The 19,955-nt window shown below is 43.4% G+C and overlaps 1 protein-coding gene across 1 annotated transcript; it reads right to left on the minus strand.

The window, feature by feature from the left end:
• Positions 1 to 4,027: 4,027 nt before the first annotated feature.
• Positions 4,028 to 12,673, minus strand: ODF1 (outer dense fiber of sperm tails 1). Its single transcript, XM_036876469.2, has 2 exons — positions 12,354 to 12,673; positions 4,028 to 4,460 (listed from the first exon to the last, which is right to left on the minus strand). Exons 1-2 carry the CDS (start codon positions 12,671 to 12,673, stop codon positions 4,028 to 4,030), a joined length of 753 nt encoding a protein of 250 aa, XP_036732364.2.
• Positions 12,674 to 19,955: the final 7,282 nt, after the last annotated feature.

Here is a 19,955-nt window from a genome sequence, read left to right on the forward strand (position 1 = left end):
ATTTCAAATGTTCCACTAGAGGAAATATTTTTAATGCAGATTATCATGATTCTTCTTATGTTGTACTAATTTCAGCACAAGCAGTTCTTTGTGTGTATAATAAAGAATGATGTTTCCTATACCCCTGTAAGACCTTTCCTCTAAAACCACAGACTGGATGACCAAGTTGCTAAGCCCAACCCTGGAATCATCCCAGCCCAGGTGCCAGAGAGTGAAGAAGCCTCCAGAAGATTCTAGTCAGTGGGTCTTCCCAAATGGAGCAACAACAAATCATCCTCACATGTGTCCTGTCTGAATTTCTGACCTATAAATTCATGAGTGTTAAAAAAGGTGGGTTTACATGAGTGTAAAAAAAATCACAAACCAGAGTAAAACTTTTCTCAGATCATTTTCCTAAGCTTAGTGTTTGAAAATGCAATGTCACTGAAGTTTGAATTGAAGGGGTATTTTGTCTAGACCCTTCCTGACTGGAACTTGCATATATTCTGATGCTTGGTGGTCCCATTCCACGAAGGGCTGGAGTAATTCTACCGGGCCTGTGGAGGAGCTCTCCACTGTGCAGACAGAGGGCCTACTGCAAGAGATTCCAAGTGGTGGACCAGTTGCCTGGAGAACAGTGACTGCTACATTTCAAACGCCTTTTCTGGCATCCCAGCTCTAGGCCTGTTCCTGTTATTGACACATTCTCGGAGCACACCCAAGGCCCTGAAGTCATGGGCTTCATTATCTGTCAAAGGTCAGGTTCATGAGTTTTCAAGGTGTGGTGCTACATCCCCCAGGTTTGCTGACTTTTGTGTGACTAATACTGGTACCAGGCCTTGGGGTTGGTTAGGGAGAAGAAGAATTAAGTCTGATTGTCAAGTTTTAGATATTCATCAGGATGCAGAAGCCTAAGCAATGGACAACTGTTTGGTTTTTGTTTTACAACCTGAGTGATGGAAACCAGTACTTACTGTACATCTCCATACTGGAAAGTGCTTCTGGGTCAGCATCAAAAGCAGTTGCTCCCCAGGAGTAACTTCTGAGTCTCGTCTTCTACCCATGATCACAAATCATGTAACTCATCTAAGAGTCTGTTGGTTCAGAACTCTGCTATAATAAATCCCCAAAACACTACAAACTTTGGACTCATCTCCCTCCTTTTTCTTACAAACCCATTCTTAGAGTTTCAGGATCAATTGTACCTTAACTTTCAGCTTAATGTCCTTAGCCAAAGGCCTAATCAAAATGTCCCAACCTTTTCTAGTCTGGGACACTCATAGTGTTTGTATGGGGGAGAGAGGAAGACAGAGAAAGACACACACACACACACACAGAAAGAGGGAGAAGGGTAGGGAAGAGAAGTTTTAATTTATGATACCAGTAAATTAGTTCTTCACCTCTAGAATGTATTCCATGTACACTAAAGAGATGAAATTATATTCACTTCCAACATTAATTCTACAATACTGACCACGCACATTTGTTAGAAGGTGGTATATTTACTTAATTTATATGTTCATTCATTGCAACAGGCTGGTCAGAGGTAGCTGAGAGCCTCCCTCATCTTTCAGTTACCCTCTGTCCTTCTACTCTCTGGGCCAGTTTCTTGCCTCACCCACTCCCATTCTTATCTCCCATCCTGGCAAATGGAGTAGGGCATTTTAGTTGGATTTTGATGTGTTTGTGCAATATAGGCCACTGCAGAGCTGTCCAAGTCCAGAGATCCATCCTACCAGCGAATGGCAATTTTGGAAACAGCAAATGTTTCTTCTTCCCTTCATACCCACTTTCTCCTCATTCTCAGGAACCCAGTTCATGGAATAAGCCCTGCTTTGTGCCTTTTCTTGAGGACTCAGACAAGGCCCACATCTAAGCTCCGCCTCCTCCTCCAGCTTGCTTCCCCTCCCACACCTAGTCTCTGATGTTGGAAGGCACTTAACATCTACACCACACAATTTAGTTCTTGATTACATATTGTCATGTCTTGATAGTTGTCTAGTGGGTGTTAGTCTTACTTTCACTATGAGAAGCTTCTAGAAACATACTTCTCATTCACAGTAGCTCCTGGCACTGTGCTTTGCTCAACAGATAAACAGGTGCGTTAATATCAGGTCTTTCCCTGTGAGGGTGGTGAGCAGACTCAGGCAACAAGCCTACCACAGGCCAGGCTCTGAGCTAAGGGGCAGCCTCTGGCTTCCCTGGAGTGCCCTGCAAAGCAGTGATGTCAACAGTGCACTCCATGGAAATGTTCAAGGTGTGGAAGGCCTCTCTGGTGTCTCCTGGCCCTTGTTAGTTGTGTTTTTACAACTCCCTTCCCCAATCCCTCCATACCATCCCTCCTTTAATTGAATTTGAGGCATTTGTGATTGGGGGATTTTTTTTTTTCTCTCTCTGACTCTGCTGCAGAGCACAGTATCTGGCATTTAAAGTGAAAAAGTCTGGCTGGCATTTTGTATGAATAAATGAATTTCTGAACTAAGAGAAAGGAGGGTGAGAAGTTTGGTGAGTGAGTATAAGAATGAACTGTTGCCAGGCATGTCCTGGAATGGCGCCCTCCAGAGGACAGAGATTCCTACTTGTTAAGTATCCTACTGGGTTTCTATTGACTCTATAGGGTGATCTTCTTTCAAAATCATTTTTAAAATTTGTAACTTAGAAAGTAGAATATTTATGAACCTGTAATCAAAGAATTGCAAGACACTTACAAATGTAACTGCAATTTGGTATGCACATATTTATACCTAATTGCTAGGTAATAAATTTTTGAAATGTTCAAAGTTTTTTATTCATCACCTGTATTCAAGGGCCATTACTTGCCTCAACTGAAAGCAAAATATGTCTGCTATCACCATCAATACTCTTTAACCTTGAAGCTGAAGGAAGCTATTAAAGAACAAAGGCTGGGAGAGCTTAAGATCCCATCTAGAGTTTCTCAACCTGAGCTTGAATTACCTGGCAAGGTTTTTAAAAGGCTTGATGTCCAGGCTGTACCTCAAATCTATTATGTTAGAATCTCTGGAGATGGAATCCCAGGCATCAGTGTGTGTGTGTTAATTTTTCTTTTTTTGTTTGGCATCCATATTTTTAAAGCTCCCCAAGTGATTCCCATGTGCAGCCAAGGCTGAGAACCAATGCTCTTACCCACATGCAGCGGAGACTACAAAGTGAGGATTTCATGTTCCCTGCGAGAGTCAGATTTGACACCAGCTGTTGTCCTCATTTCGATCCCTCCCTTCAGTTCCTTCTTCCTTTGCACTTACTGCTGCCTTGGTAGTCACGAAAGGCTCGTGGGTAGAGCCATGAGGACACAAGTTCAGGTGAACTACACTGTCATTTTCTGAAACTTATACCTTTGCGCTCATAAACTTTGAACTGAACTTCTGTGCCTAAAAGGAGTCCCAGGAACTGAGAAAAGCAGATAGTTGAAACAAATCCTGAGGAGTTTGCAAACGACCCTGAACCAGACTCGGCCATTCCCCAAAGTCATAGAAATGTTGAGAAATGACAAGCTGCGTATGGCCACACTACTCTCTGGGTCAGGGAACATGCTCCCCCTGTGCTTTTGAACTCTGATCACTGACCCAGGAAAAACCCGGACCCGTTTTGCTCGGGGAGTCGTGCTCTCCAGGGCTCCTACTACAGTAGCTTTGAAAAAGCACTTGCCTTCCACCCTAACTGGTCTCCACTTCTGTTTTGATAGTTTGGTTTCTGTGCTAGGTCATTTCACTGGATCGTTTAGAAAAACAGTGTCTGGGGTGCCCACCCAAATAGGATCTTTTTGTGGAATTTGGCAGTGGTCGGGTGTGGGGGAGGGCAGATATCACCATCTCATCTTCCATTTCATGGTACTTATGATGCCCACTACAGGGCGGGCTCCTGTAGTGGGATGAGTCAAAAGATTTTTCACACACCACCAGTGGATGCAGTTATGTATTCAGTTTCCTATGTCCTTAAATAACACAGGCCACAGGGAGGGGAAGAGAAACCCTAGAAGAGCTGCCTGGCTGGAGTACCTGTCTTCTACTAAGTCACGGGTCTTTACACTTTACAAAATCATCTTCCTACAGGGGAATCGGCTTCCACAGGGATGGCACGGGTTGCAAGGGTCACATGGGTTGCAGGGGTCGCAGGGGTCGCAGGGGCCGCAGGGGTTGCAGGGGCCGCAGGGGCTGCAAGGAGAAGTGCACGGGTAGCAGGGAGACTCGATGTTGATGCAACTGCCGCGCCCGTAGGAGTAGGTTACGTCTTTCTCATCCACACACGGGGGCAGGCTGAACTCCTTACAGATGTTCATGTAGCTGTACTTTTTCGATCCAAGGCAGTCGTACCTGTTCTCCCTCTCGGCTGACACACACACCTTTCCGTCTTTCACTCGAACTTTGACTTGGTCAGGTTCAAAGCCGCATACGTTAACCGATCCTAATACGTTACTGCTACAGCAAGAGGAGGGTAGAATTCTATTTGTTGTTCTTCTCAGTCTGAAATTGAGAAAAAAGAAAGGGTGGGAGAAAGCAGCTCAGACCTTAGAAATCACACAGCTTGAGAAGCAATATTGTGATCTCTATTTTTTTAAATAGCAGAGTACACACAAGTCCTTGTGAAAAGTCAAAGATATGCAGAAGTATAAAAAATAAGAATTGAGAGTTCTCCTATGTAAATCACACTCTCCCACAGGTAAACCTTTGTTAACAACAGATGGGTGCTGATGTCCCAGATCTTTCTCTTAAATTTAAATCCCAGCTCCTCCTTTTATTAGTTGTGGAAACTTGGGCAGGTTCATTAACAGCTTCGTGCCTCAGTTTCCTCACCTGTAAAATGAAGATAATGGTACCTACATCATAGGACTATGGGAGGATTAGATGAGATTATGGGTCTTGCTTAACACTGTGCTTGGCACATCATAAATCCTCCTTAATTATTAACCATGATCATTATTATTACTATTATATGTTGACCCTTAGAGCTTTTTTTTTTTCTTTATTAGGAGATACAACTAAATAAGGTACCATTTAAACTTTGCATTTTTAAAGATGGCTGTCAGCCTCAGAACCCATCCCTGCTGATCCACAGGACTGGTGCCGCCACTGGACCATCGCACAGACTCAGCCCAAAAACTCCATCAACAAACACCAAGGTAGGAGTGCCCCAACCTGGCTCTGCCCAAAGGGCCTGTCTCCTGCTGCTGTGAGGCTGCTCCAGAATCTAGACACCTGGGACCAGCCGAGACAGTCAGCTTAGAGTGTCTGTGTGCTTCCAGGTCCTACCAGCTTGCAAGGACTGATTGTGCATATTTCCTCCCACCTCCTCATCCAGTGACTTCATGTTGATAGTTTGAAATCAACCGTGGTAGGAATATTTACACTATGGAAATTGGAAAACACTTGAAATCAGGGCTTTTTTGTCTTCCTACCCCTGCCCTTCCACTGCTGGTTAAATGCCACTGCCTGTGGCCCCTGGAGCAGCAAATCAACCTCCATGGTTCCTATAGAGCTGCCTTGTTGCTGCTCAGTAGTCATGCTGTGTGAATCTTTAATAATATAACAATAACAACAGCAGCTCACACTAACTGATCATTTATGATATATCGAGAGGTAGTAAAGCAAAGTGCCTAATGGCATAGACTCTAGAACCACAGAATTTAGGTTCAGATCTTGGCTGTGCCATGTGGACATGTTACTTAATTCTCTGTGCCTCAGTTTCCTCATCTGTAAAATTGTGACCATAGTAGTAACCTACTTTTTAAGCTTGTGAGGCTTAAATTAGTTAATGAATGGAAAGTATTTATAAAAATGCTTGACACAGAGTTAGGATGTTGGGCTTTTGTCTTTTTTTTTGTTAACAATGTGCTGTGGAAAGTGCTAAGTTATTATAGGCATTATTTCATGTAATCTTCATAGTAACCCTGTAATGCAAATGTAATTATCACCATTTTACAGATGAGAAGATGGTAGGGGTGGTAAATGGCAGAGCCTAGATTCAAACTGAGGCTTGTTTAAGCCCAAGGTTGTGATGTTGGCCAGCAGACTAAGTTCATGGAATGAAAAGGCCCCACTCTCAGCCCATGGCAGCCTGGCATTAGCCTTACATGCTCTGGCTCTACTCAGGGTCCATTTTCTTTCTAATTGCCTGATTCTTCCCAAGAGGACTGAACACTTGAGATGTTTTTATCCCTTAACATTAAAAAAAAAACAGTGTTCTAAGAGATATTCCTGGAAAATCTTCTTGTATCTCTTGGCCTCCAAAGGTAGGTCTTGGAGCTTGTGATTTCTAGAAGCTCCTGCAGTTTGAGGAGTCTAGACTCTATGATAAGGTGACTGGTTTGAGGTACATTTTTAATTCTTTTTTTGCTAAATTTGTTCATATACTTTTTGTTACATAGGGTATGTAAGTTCATTATGGAAAACCTGGAGAGCACAGATAAGCAAGAAGATGTAGTCTTCTAAAAAAATCCATAATCCTATATAGCATTTAATATTTTGGTGTTAGACTTTCTTCTGTGTGTGTGTGTTTCTACATACATATCTGGTATTTGGGGTGTGTTCTTATGAAATCATGATATACATACTACTTTGATATATACATACTGCTTTGAATCTGTATTTTTTTACCTGATAAACCCTAACATGACTGGTTTAACAAGTATGAGTCCTTGTTCCGAAGGTAACAAATCAAGGCTTTTAGTAGCTAATTGCAACATGAGCAAGTAGAATGCTGTCCTAGAAGATACTGAAGCCAACAGAAACAACTTGTACAAGGTACTCAGAGGATTGTGACATCAAGGAACCTAGGGTGGCAATGTCAGGGTACCCGTAGGCCATGGTAAGGAGAAAGGAAGAGAAATGGGCTTTCTTTAGAATCCTCATCTCTGTGAGAAAAACAGGAGAAAAAGCACTCTATCTCCCTGGAAGGGCAGAGAACAGCTCACAGAGATGTGCCATGCCCTCTCTGGGTAAAATGCGGGTTGGAGCCTGTACAGTCAAAGCCAACAGCGAAACCCAGAGCAGAATGTGCACCCCTGGACCTCACATGGCGTGGGTGTGGGCTGGGAGTTGAAGTTCTTCTGTTCAGCTCAGGCCTTCCAATAGACAAGAAACATCCAGTTCCACCAGGACGACAGGGCTGGGCTTTGAAAAGAAAGGCCAAGGAGTCCAGGTCAGAGTGCTAGGAACCCTGCCTACTTCCATGGCTGGTTGCACCAAAGCCCTTGTGCCCTCTGCAGGAGATTGGGCTGGGAGCCAGATCTATAAGCCAGAGCTGTCTCCCAGATCCATCTCCTCCTCTGAGCAATCAGAGTCTCAGAGTAAAATTTCATGTTTGCTTCTTTTTTCTTAGATTCCTCCATTCCTTTATTTTTGTCATTCTGGCCCCTGTGCCCCTGCAGCAGCTGTTTAGGTGTCACACAAATATGGGTCTTCAGGAAGCTTCCTGGGAAGTCTTGGCTGGGTCAGCTTTCTTCTTCCTTTTGCTTCTGGGTCAGGGGTTATCAGTGGGGATGTGTGGGTTTAGGAGAAATTGCAGGAGCCACATATTACTCATCAGATTTAACTCTGGACTTGCAACTTGACTTCTGCCTGGTGCTATATATAGGGTGCCTGTCACCCTACATGGGATTTTCCATGGCTCTGTGAGGTTCTGGGCAAAGGGAGATTGCCTCCTCTAGTTGTTATCATGAGGGTGGAGCTTAACCATTGTAAACAGGGAAGTCACCCCTTTGGTACATTGCAGAAGTCTCATGGGGAAGCTGGGGAAAAGTTAGTGGACAGGTGGTGTCTGTGTCTGCCACATTTCCCCATTGAAGCTGAATTTCCTCTGCCATGAATGTGAGACATACTGTTCACCACAGTGATGAGCCACATTCATGATATGAATCAGGTTCAGCCTGGTGATGAATAAAGTAATGAAGATGTCAACAAGGCCTATTTCTACCCAAGAGCAAAGGGAAGCAGGCCTTCTTCTAGCTGTCCTTGGAGTACATAATTCACTTTTCTAATTTAGAGCCCTTCAAAAGACCGTTAAACTTGATTCCTCCTTTACAACTCATCTCTCCCTTTCTCTTCCTTCTTCTCCCTCTTCTTTTTTCCTCTCCTCTCTCTAGGCTTTGGATGATACTGAGGAACAGTGTCACTCAGCAGGGGCAGAGTAGCAAATACAGGTGCATCTGAGTCCCCTGCAGGGTGGCTGGGGCCCACTCCCCAGAGTTTCCGATTTTGGCAGGTCTGGAAAGGAGCCAAGAATTTGCATTTCTGACAAGTTTCAGGTGATGCTGCCAGACCAGAGACCACTCTGAGAACCCCTGGCCAGGTGGTTAAGCACATGGATTCCAGACTCAGGCAAACCTGCTTTCAAATCCTGGCTCTCCCAACTCATAGTGATCAAGAACATTGTCCTGAATCTGTTTGAAAGTCTGTAAGATGGCCAAGACATTTGAAGGATTAAATGAAGATGAAGCCTAGCACTCAGGAAAGGGGAAGCCTCTCTATCAGGCTGTACCAGGCTCTGCCTTTCACAGGCTTCCCCCAAATCCAAGGCTTTAAGTTACCAAGCCCCAGGTCCTGTATCATTAGACAGTAAAGTCAAGCCAAATAAAAGATACTCATTCGGCCTCGATGGGCAGCCACTCCTACTTTTGCTACCCTGGGGTGACTTGGTTCTGAGACATCTGAGTATGAGAGGGACCTGGGTGCCCAGCCTATTTCTACCTCTGCAGGGACACAAAAGGACACACTCCAGCTCTCCCCTCCATGCACAAACCAGCCTTTGCCAGTGGTAAGGACCCCAGGGTTCTCTGCAGGCTTCTCACACTTAGCCCTGCCCGGATCTGTGCGTCAGAAAATGGGGGGCTGGAAAGCTTAGACCTGAGAATATACTGCTACACCCCATGAGGGCTGACAGTCATCAGTCTCATGGAGTAAGAGTGATTCAATGAAAACATTCTTAAAGCTGGAAGGAGTAGATAAGAAAAGAAATGAGGCAGATTTTTGAAATTTTCAGAAGATGGTGCCCCTTGTGTGGGGATTTTCAAGGGAGTTTCTTGTTACGATTCAGACCAACCATAGATACTTGGGTGAGTGGAGGGAAGTGAAGTCTCAGGATTAGTTTCCAGGTATTAGGAAAGGGTGAAGGACTGAGCCAGGGCACCCTGAGGGCACAGCTGCAAAGCAAGGTTCATTTGTCCACAGGACTAGTGCCAGGTGTCAGCCACAACAGGCCGTCCATTAGATAATAAACTCCTAGGGGTAGGATTGAGGGGGTTTGCTTTTGCTTGTTTCTGCACTTTAGAACAGAGAATGGGGAAGTGTGGCGGTGAATCAGGTGCACACTTTAGTCAACTGGTGGTATGGCTTCTTACAAAGGAAATCATATTTGGTCACCTCTGTCCCTCTAACTCCAGAAGGGGAAGGACAGGTCAGGGGAACTGCTGCTAGCGCTTGCCGTACCAAAGGTAATTTAGGAAGGAAAAGTGAATGTCAAAGCAGCTAAAGAAACAAATGTACTTATTTGAGTCTCTAAGGAAGATACTGCCAAGGTATCTTTTGAGGCAGCTGCTCAATAAACAATGGAAATGGATTGGACCTTCTATACCCAGGCTAAAGACACACCTTTCTCTCTCCCTCCCTCGTGCGTGCATGCGCACACACACATAATCAGATAACATACACGCAGGTATGGTCACAAAACTTATAAGGTAATTAAATTGTAGAGCAAACCTTTTTACCAGTAAGTAAAGGAGCACCCAGAGACAGAGCAGAGCAGATTGTCAAACAGAAAAACAATTCCACTGGGGCCATAGCAACTACAGACCAGAGAATCTTACTTTCCCTTTAGACAAAGAACCTTCTGGACAACACAGTTTGGCACCTAAAAGGACATGTCACACGTAAACAAATGCTAGCATTCTTTAAAAGGGGTAAAAAAGCCATGAGAATATGATTTCTAAACTCAAAAAGCCTCAGGCAGGGTTTCCCAACAAAGATTGTTAAAAAATTAAATCAGCAAGATAATTCTGGATCTTTTTAATCATGGATTGGGAGCTAGCTGAGAGACAAGAAAGAGGCAGCATTTCACTGGAAGAAAAAATATTAATAGGGGAGTCCTCTGGGATTGAGGCTGGATGAGGTTAACATTTTCATCTGTACTCAGGAAAACTGAATATTTAGTTTGCAGGTGACACTATGCCCTTCTGGGTAGTGAAATGTCAAGCTGTCAGAAATAGTGCGTAGGAGAGCTTCACACTCTGGTATGGATGGGAAGAAAAGTAACTGGGGGGAAAACAAGAGGACAAGCCTGAAGTCGTTTCTCAAGTAGACTCAGAGTTATTAGTCCAGAGATCTAGGAATTAATATGAAAACATCATCATCTTCATATACTGTCACAGGTGGGAAAAAATCAGCAAAAATCCAAGCATTATCAGGAAAAGTGTCACAAACTATAGAAATTATTATCTCTTGTATAAACCATGCTGCTAAGAATTAAGCTTGACGTTGTTTCTTCCTGCATGCCAAGAAATGGGGACTGCTGTAGTAGGCAGAGGGCGTTCAGATGGTGCAGAGCAGAGAGGCACTCTCACCTGGGGAGTCTGCAAAGTACAGTTGGCCAGGAGCCAAAGGCTAAAAGGACTGGCTCAAGGGTATTCAAGTATTCAAAGGCAGGGAAAATGGACACAGGCCAGCTCAAAAATAACCCTTCATTTAGAACAATTATTTAAAAAATAATCCTGACTCATAATGTGCAACATTTATGTAACTTGAAACTCTAAGAAGTAAAAATAAAAATCGGTTCAAATTGAATGTAAATGACTTACAGGCAATAGCCCCATCCCAGACTACTGAGAGAGGTTCATTCTTTTTCTTTTTTTTCTTTTTAATTTAAGAATCATTGATATACAATCTTATGTTGGTTTCAAATACACAACGCAGTGGTTCAACAGTTACCCAGATTATCAAGTTGGGAGGTTTATTCCTGACCTTTGGTGACTGATGCCCTGGACATTAATTGCCCTATTGCCCTAACCAGAAACATCACTGTCAGTGTCGTTAAGGATCTCTCTCTCTCCCCCTACCATTCTCTCTCTCACTTTTTCTCTATCCATCATCTATTATCTATCTACCGAATTATCTATCTATCTAATCTATTGATCTATCAGGATAGAAAAGATGTTTAGGGGTACAAACTTGCAACGAGTAGTAAATAAGTCCTAGAGATCTAATGCACAGTATAGTAACTTTAGATAACATTATAAGCACCAAACTTGCTAAGAAACTAGAACTTAGTTTTTCTAACCATGAAAAAGAAATAGTAATTGTGTAACGATAGAGATGCTAATTATCACTATAATAGCAGTCATATATAATATGTTAAAGTATCAAACACATTGAACACCTTACATTTACATAATGTTATAAGTCCAGTATATTTCAGTTAAAATATCTAGGCTCTATTTGTGCCCATCCTTTTAAAAATAGTAACATATTAAGTAGTTTTTCTGCACCTTGCCTTTCACTTGATACATGAATACATAAAATGCTTCATCAGCCCTTTTTACATCTACATATCATTCCAATGTGTGGCTGCACCATAATTCATTTAACCAGGGATAGTACTTTTAACATTTTCTTTTCATCAATAAAAACAGACTTAAATAACATGTGTAAAGCTAGAAAAGGAAAGCTTTCTCTGGGTCAAAAAATAAATGTAATTGAACAAAAATCTTAAAAGTGGCTTTTAAAATCATCCAATTCAATTAAAACCCTTTGAACTCTGTTCTGAAAGCTGCAATTTTTAGTTCTCTGGTTTATTTGCACAACTTTTACTAGAGTTAGAGGAGGAGGCTGACATAATAGACCCAACTCCTGATGATTTTAAATCCTTGTCTGGAGTTGGGTTGTTGGAGAAAGGTTTCCTACAAAACAGGAAATGCCTCTAGTGTTCAATTTGCTCCCTGCTCTAAAGCCTCTGGCAAACATTAAGAATTTGATCAATTGTTATTGCTTCTTCTCTAGTCATTTCTGTAACTCCAAATATACTCATCACTTTACTCATAACCAGAAAAAAATGTATAGCTTACTACTTCCAATAGCTTTTTAATGACACCTCTATTCCTATTTCTTCCCCTCATTAAAGCCACATTATGTATCTTGTTGGCACTGCGGCTATAAGCCAACAGCAACCTTGCCGATTGACATTGTTACTTTGTCTTCTAAGAATTTTACAATTCCTATCATGGACCCATTTACTCTTCTAAAATCTTTGCTAAGTCACCAGAGTCATTATCTTGAACCCTTTCATCTTTGTTCAAGTATCAGTTGTCACATTTCCCCTTACTTCAACTTTTAAGGCTATATACTAACTATAAAAATACTAAGTTCTCTTACTTGGCAAGCTCTCTCTTTTCATCTTCTATGGCTCTAATGGCTTTCCTTTCCAAACTTCTGAGAGATGGTTGGAGACAGTCAAGCTTGACATCACACGTGCAGCATGGATAGAGATCGCACAGGCCGCAGGCGCGGGATCGCTTCGAGTAGCACAGGCAGTAGGGATATGGGTGCAGATCACAGCAACAGTAGGGGTGCATGTATAAGTTGCACAGGCATCGTGTGCTGAATTCGTCGATGCATCTCAGTTGCCTTAGTTCTCTGTCCACCTTCTTGATGTCCCTTCTGACACTGTTCAAAAGACAACTCAGTGCAGCCATTGCAGTCACACCTTGTTGTTCTGTGAGTACCTTTGGGAAATGGCACTCAGGGGAAAAAATTGTTCCAAGCACTTCTTCTCAGAAGTTTCTCCTAGAAATAAATGAGGCCCTGCTTGCTTCACTTACTTTAAAGCTTGAGTTCTATGACCTCACCACCCTCTGTGTATGTCATAGTCTTCTGGTTACCATGTGAACTGTCCACAGTCATGGTCTCCAGAGGCCCCCCTTTAGAGTTACAGAGCTATTCTCAGAACCACAGTAAGGCTGAAATTTCATTGGCCTTGAAGTTGGATAGGTTCCCAAAGCAGTCACAGCCCTTTGGAGTTCATGGGGCTAATCTTTGATGGCTTTGACTCGTGTATGCTGAGGACTTGCCTGCCTGTGGGGATGTCAGTATGGATGATAGAGGAGCTGCTTGGCCCCTTTGTGCCCTGCCAACTCTAGCTTTGACTTGACACTTAGCCTTTGCCCCTTATACTCTAGGATTAATTCTGGCTACTGGTCTCTTTATACACAAAATATAAAGAGCTTTCCTGTGGTTCTCCTTACCAGGTCATCCTTAAATCAGCCATTGTTGGCCTTCTGAGCCCTAAGTCTTTGGCCCATTCTTTACTAGCAGTCTTTACTAGGTGTCTTGACTATCCTGGAACTCAGTTCTCTAGTCCTGTTCTCATGGGGTCCTACTCTTAAGCGTCCATCTCTCAATGCTCAGGGCCCTGTCCTGGGTCACCACCTCCCAGCAACTACACCTCTGGCCTGGCATCTAGGCCTCCAGGCACCTTGTCCCTTAGTGCTTCCCAGATGTTGGTCCTTGATATTCTTTTAGCCAAGTGCCTGAAGTTGCTCAAAGCCAACTGCCTGAAGCCCCTCCTTGGGCCAGTTTCCTGTGCTCTCAGCTGAACCAACATGCTGGACCTCGGCTCAGCCTCAGCTTTGGCTTGGGTACTTCTACTCCCCTGGGCCATTCCCCTCAGTTGCTATCCAGCTCTTAAATCCCCCTTTCATGGACTCTGGCATAGGGTACTTGAGGACAAGTGCTTGGATGTTTTACTGGTGAGAGAGACAAAGAGAACTTTATTTTGAACACAATGAAGAATCACTCATTCACTATTCAGCTGAGAGAATTTAAAAGGTAAGTCCGACAGCCACACAAAAGGTATGTTGTAAGGGGTCAATGGTAGAGGTGTCTTATGCTGGAAGGCAAGGGACAGCCAAAGTTGGACTGGGGGGTTATGGCTATAGGGATGGCAAGAAGAAAGACAGTAACATCGCCTTCCCCTCACATTCACTTTGATTCCATCTAACCCATCCTCCACATGGCAGCCACATTTATGTATTTCCATATATGTCTGTCATCCCCCAATCCTCCCTGCCCCAAAGTCTTCTCTGTCCTCTCAGAAGGAGGGCCTCGATCCTTACAGGTTACTGAACAGCAGGGCCTCTGCCTACCTCTCCATCTCCTTTCTTATCATTATTCCCATAATTCATTTCACTTCAGTCGCAGTGGCCTTCCTCAAAGTCATGCTCATTTCACCACATTCAGGACTTGAGTACATGCTGTTCTGTCTGCTTAGAAACTGAACTCCCCACCCCATCATCTAGCTGGCTCCTACGGCATTCGTTAGATTTCCTTATGAATATCCCTTCCTTAGAGAAGCCTACCCTGTCTCCCAAACTAAACACCCTTGCAACTTTGCATATTTCTCCTGTAACATCATCTGTCTATTTCCCCAACTACAATGTAAGCTCCCTGAAGGACCTATTTTTGCTCACCATTAGATATCTAACACAGTGTTTGGGCTTAACATTTATTTACTGAATGATCCAATGAAGGAATTAAAGAATTTAGTAAATGGGATAAGAACAGAGTGAGGGAGGAATCAGTAATACTCCTAGGTTTCTAGCTTGGCAGAATCATGGTGCCATTGACCTCAGTTAAGACACATAGGAAGATGGATAAGTTTGGGGGACAAGCTGAACATGAGGTTCTACTCAAGACTTTACGGTAGAAATGTGAAGTAGCCTGAGGATAAGTGAGTCTGGGACTCAAAAGAAAGCTGGGCTAGAGATACATACACGTTTAAGAGCCACAGCTTCATAGGTAGTTGGAAGGCAGGAGTGGACAAGATCATCCAGAAGAAGGAACAGACTGAGAAGACAAAAGGGCCAAGGCAGAACTCCAAGGAGCAATAACAAGAAATGAAAGATGACTCATAGAAGGAGTAATCACAGAGGTGAGACCCCTTCTGCTCAAGTCCCTTGTGTACCGCTAGACCAGGTCCAGCAGTCCCCAGTCTTCCTCGGCCCTGACCTGGGCGTCCCTTTCTGTGCAGACGAAGTGTCTTAGTAAAGAGAACAAGTTTGCCTGGAGATATTGGAATGGAAGCTGGCCCCTGAGTCACATGGGATGAGTTAAAGCAAAAATGAATAATCTTCCTGCATGGACAAATGCTAAAGTCTTTCAAGAGTGATTCCACCCAATTCTAAAGAGTACACTCCTTTAACAGGAGTATGGCCTATTCTTTCCTGAAAGTTCATTGTAGAAATTATACACATTTCTCTAGCTCCAAGTAATAGACTTCTGAACTCTTACATCACCATGAATTCCATCCTTAAGCAAATGTCAGCAAAGGTTAAAACAAGCAAGCTGTCAGCTTTAGATTCTTAGATACACAGGTTCAGGAATTTAAGTACGCATATCTGTATATACATAGCATCTTATGAAAATGGTTACAGCTTTATTTTAACTAGGATTCTCCAACCATCCTCCTGGTGAATTCACTCTTCATCATGAAGCATATTCTTGACATCGTTTCAAGTGACTCAACAAAGGTAGTGTTTCCCTTAAAGATCAGAGGAAATGTGATCTCTACATGTGAGAAGGATAATGCAGAAATTTATGAGATCCCGCAGAAACCCACAGGAAGGACCTGGAGTCACAGTCCCCTCAAGCATAAACATACAGAGCTTCCATGGGCTCTCACATGGAGATGGGGGCCTTTCCTTACACAGGACTGTGTCTGTGGAAGCTCCCAACCACTTTGGCTGGTGTCCAGATAGAACCATCTCCCGGATGGAGGAAAGGCCTTGGCAGCTTCCAAGTCTGGGCAGAGTAGATGCTTAGTCTCCAGTGTTGGTGAATATGGGTAAAAGAGAGTCCCTCTTCCTCTTCTACTAGGTAGAACAGTACAGATCAAGTCCATTCATTAGGCCAGTATTACACAGATAGCCCCCTAGCTGTTGTTAGATGGATATGAGGTATTTAAACATCAAATACAATACAAAATCATACACACTGTGTGTTCTCCATTATGTTAGAAGAAATCCATAGAGACAAACACCCCCAAAATCAACTGATTATCTCTGAGTAGTGCAATTATAGATAGCTTTTAAAATTATCTTTTTGAGAATTTTCTGTCATTCCTAAGTTTCTTCATTGAGGATAACACCAATTTTACAATGAAATACTTTGTGAGGGTGTGCTGTTTGTCATGCTATCAGCTTTGCACTGAATTGCTAAGCTCTTCTCTGGCTTCTGCCCCTAAAGTCAAGGTGGACCTCAGGGTCATTTGCCATTGAGGAAGTCTACCTGTAAGTGACATGTGATGTTTGGCTTTCCCATCATCCTTGGCACCTTTTTTTTTGCAAAATAACTATCTGCCCTCCTATCCCACCCTCCACCATTAGGTACTACCAAAAAGTTGCCCAGCCAAGGGACAGGCACATAACCAAAGCTGGCCAACCTGATTCTCTCCTGGGAATTTGACCTTTCACAGGAGAGTGAAGATGGTTAGAGCTGATTCATGCCAACAGCGGACCCTGAAGATACTACCCCTTATTTGCCACCCTATTCTCTGTTTTCAACTTGTTCCACAGCTGTAACCTTCCAATAAATGCCTGCTTAAGTTACCCTCTCAGTTTCAGTTACTTGTAACTAAAGGACCCAACTGACAGGACAGCCTGTTGCCCTGGACCTGGCCAAGGAGGACCACTCCAAGCTTGAACTTGTGAGCCAGCTCTTGCTCCAGTGGACATTGTCTCGTGTTAGTCAAACTCCTTCCTCTTAACCCAGGGCAGCTGCCATTCATTCCTAAAGGCCTTAAGTAATTGCATGATAACATTTTAGACCACTAACAGATCAAAACCTGATACTGCTAGGAAACTTTGACTTATAAAAATCAGTTCTCTCTCTCCCTCTCTTTTGGAAGGGAAGTAGGTAAAGAGGAGAGAGAGCAAGCATGGAGGGCTCCCAGCACCTGCTGTTTATAAGACCCATGTTTAGAGTTTGCTGAATGTGGTGAGGGAGACAGAGGAGGAGGATGTGGGTCACCTGCTCTTTCAGCTGCACACAGCAGGAGTGAACTGGGGTCCAAGCCACTGTGGTGGGGAGGTTGCTCTTGGCAAGCAGGGTCTGAAAAAGCATCTCAGTAGGTGTTTGTTCTTTTGGCAAATATGATCATTCAGGCATTAGGGAAAGGAGTCATGGGAATTCTGCATACCAAATTACAAGAATGAACAGGGTATTAGTGATCACTAAGTTTGCTTGGGACTGAATGCTTTCCGGAGACCTGACACTTTAATGCCAAAACTGGGGCAGGAGATGCAGGCTAGGAAAGAAAGTGGGAGTACAAAGTACCTGTGCTGGTCCATCCACAGTGTGTGCCGTTCAAGGATGGAGCTGGCCTTGGTGGGAGGCAAACCTGTGTTTCACCCTCTGGCTTTAAAGGTAGTAAAGAGCCTTTTACGAATGCTGGATCGTTCATGACAACTGAAGTCTCTAGTCCCTCTTCCCCCACCCTCTCTTGTCCCCACTTGGCCCTTATCCTCCTCCTCCTCCTTTTCAGCTGCATTAATTCTCCAAGAAAAGTTGTTAGCTGCAATCTGGATTGTTCTTGATGAGGACAGAGTCCAAAAATGTTCCTTGAGCTTTATGCTAGAATCATTCACACGTAAGAGCACATTTCCATGTCCTCCTAGAAACAGAGAACTTGTTTCCACTGCAGACAGTGGTCTGATTAGCTTGAGGAGATTGAGAATTTTTATGCTGCTCCCACCTCCACCTCCATCACCACAACTGCTTACCTCTTAACAGATGCTTCTGTGAATAATCATGGTACTTAATATTTAATGAGTGCTTGTGTCTGTGTCAGGCTAATCTTCACAACAGCCCTATGAAGGAGGGACTGCTTATCCCCATTTTACAGATAAGGAGACTGAGGCACAGAGTTCACACAGCAAGCATTCCACCCAGGGAGTCAGCCTCCAGTTTCTTTAAAGACCATTGATCCTTGAGAAGAAAATTTCTCTTTGCTCTTAAAGATGAAAGAAGAATTAGATTTGAGCATTAGGACTTCTGGATCTCCTGTTTCTGTTATTATCCACACATGTATAGCTTGATTGGATACATGTTTTGCTGTTCAGATGGAGTGATGTGTCTTCTGCTCTGCTATGCCCTCATGTCCCCCCTGCGCTCACCCTGTGGCTGGTAGGGCTGCTCCTGAAGTGCTTCTTCAGTGACTGAAACACTCTACTCACGTCAGTAACTTCCCTCTCTCCCAAAGAACATTTCTTACTGAGAATTCTTTCCCTCACATAGTGGATTTGGCTTATTCTGTAGAGAAGCAAAGACATTTTTTGTCAATTCCTGCGACCCATTCAAAACAAAATACTCCCACAGAGAAGATGTTAAGTCTTTCTGTCGGGGTTCTCTGCACTTGAGTGGGTTTTCTACCTCCAGCTAGGGTTGCCTTTAACCAGAGAACAGAGAACGTGAAATATGAAACCCTTTTTTTACCTAATATCCTGTCTGACTCAGCTTTCCAGGGAAAGCTCCCAAGAGCCGAGGTACATTCAGACCGCTGATTCTCTCTTAACTCCTGCAGAAGCCAGCAGAGAGAAAATAAGATGGATATGCTAGATATATGTTGATGACAGAAGCTGGAGAGAGGCCAAGACCCAGGGTCCCCTTGAGCTGTGGGACAGGATGTCTAAGGAGGAGCAAGAGAACAGAAGAGGAAGAGGAGGGGGAATGTGGTCTCAGGAGCTTCTTGGCCTCAGGACCACTTTACACTCTTAATTATTGAGGACCCCAAAGAGCTTTTGGTTATGTGGGTTTTATATATCAATACTTACTGTATTAGAAATTAAAACTGAGACATTTCTAGAATAAGTAATCCTTTAAAAATAACGATAGTAAATGCATTACATGCAAAACACATTTATTATGGGAACTCTTTTTTTCCAAAACAAACAAACAAACAAAATTTAGAGCAGTGTCACTGTTTTACATTTTTATAAATCTTCCTAAACTTTGGCTTCACAGAAGAGAGCTGAAATATCTCCTTCTGCCTTCAATCTGTTGTGATATGTTATCTTCTGTTGCCATATGTTTGCTTTAAGTACAAAAGAGAACCCAGCCTTGCGCAGATGTGTAGTTGAAGAAGGAAGGACATTTCAGACCCCAAGGGTCTTGGGGATCACACCACGAGGATCGCTGCTGTAATTTGTAGTTCTGGAAGTCGCACAGTAACATGGTACCTCAAAGCCCCAATAATGAAGCTTTCTCTAAAACATTTCATTCAGCCTCACATTGCAGAAGTTTATCAGAGACTTTGGGGAGTCCACTTATCTGCTGATCCCCTTCTCTAAGGACTGAACCCCATTCCCACCCATCAGGAGGCAGGTGGAGGGACTCTGCAGGAATCCTTCTAAGCCATGATCTGCCTTCCACTCTGGGTATAAGTTTCTGCACCAAGAAAGGCCCCCAACAATAGGTGGTATGTGCCAGTCTCTCTCTTCGGGCCTTTGGCACTTGGGGGTATGGTCTAGGGGGCTGGAACGCAGAAATGGAGGCTGCCCTTGTGGGGCAACCTCAGTGGCTGTGGAGCTCTTGGTTCTTCACAGCTTCTAGGTCCTGCTTTGAATCTCTCCAATGAGGAGGCTTCTGTTTTAAAATATGGCTGATTTATTATCCCATTCTTTTTTCTAACGAACATCCAAAGGTTAACAGCAACTGTGGATCTCAAGAGTAGAAAGAGTTCAGAGTTCAAAATCCAGTTGTGAGTAATATGTGTGTGCATGCATGTGGGTGTGTAAAAGAAAAAAGGAGAAAAACTCACTCATTACAGTGAAATTTTAGAAATGTAATTAGCAGGGTCCTGACTTCAGCCAAGATATGACTCCTTTATGGATTTAGTTGGGTCTGGCTCATCCTGTAGACAGAGTGATGGGTCCAGCGAAGGTCCACTTGCTTCTTGAGGAGGAGCCCACCTAAAGAAGAGGG

The sequence above is a fragment of the Manis pentadactyla genome, chromosome 3 (genome assembly GCF_030020395.1).
Source record: "Manis pentadactyla isolate mManPen7 chromosome 3, mManPen7.hap1, whole genome shotgun sequence".
In the NCBI taxonomy this organism is placed as follows: Eukaryota; Metazoa; Chordata; class Mammalia; order Pholidota; family Manidae; genus Manis; species Manis pentadactyla.

Excerpts from the sequence above, each read along its gene's own strand:
- ODF1 (XM_036876469.2), bottom strand. The coding sequence starts at position 12,673 with ATGGCTGCACTGAGTTGTCTTTTGAACAGTGTCAGAAGGGACATCAAG. Across the intron at positions 4,461-12,353 it reads GAAAAGAGAGAGCTTGCCAA|ACTGAGAAGAACAACAAATA; the intron begins GTAAGAGAACTT and ends TCTCAATTTCAG.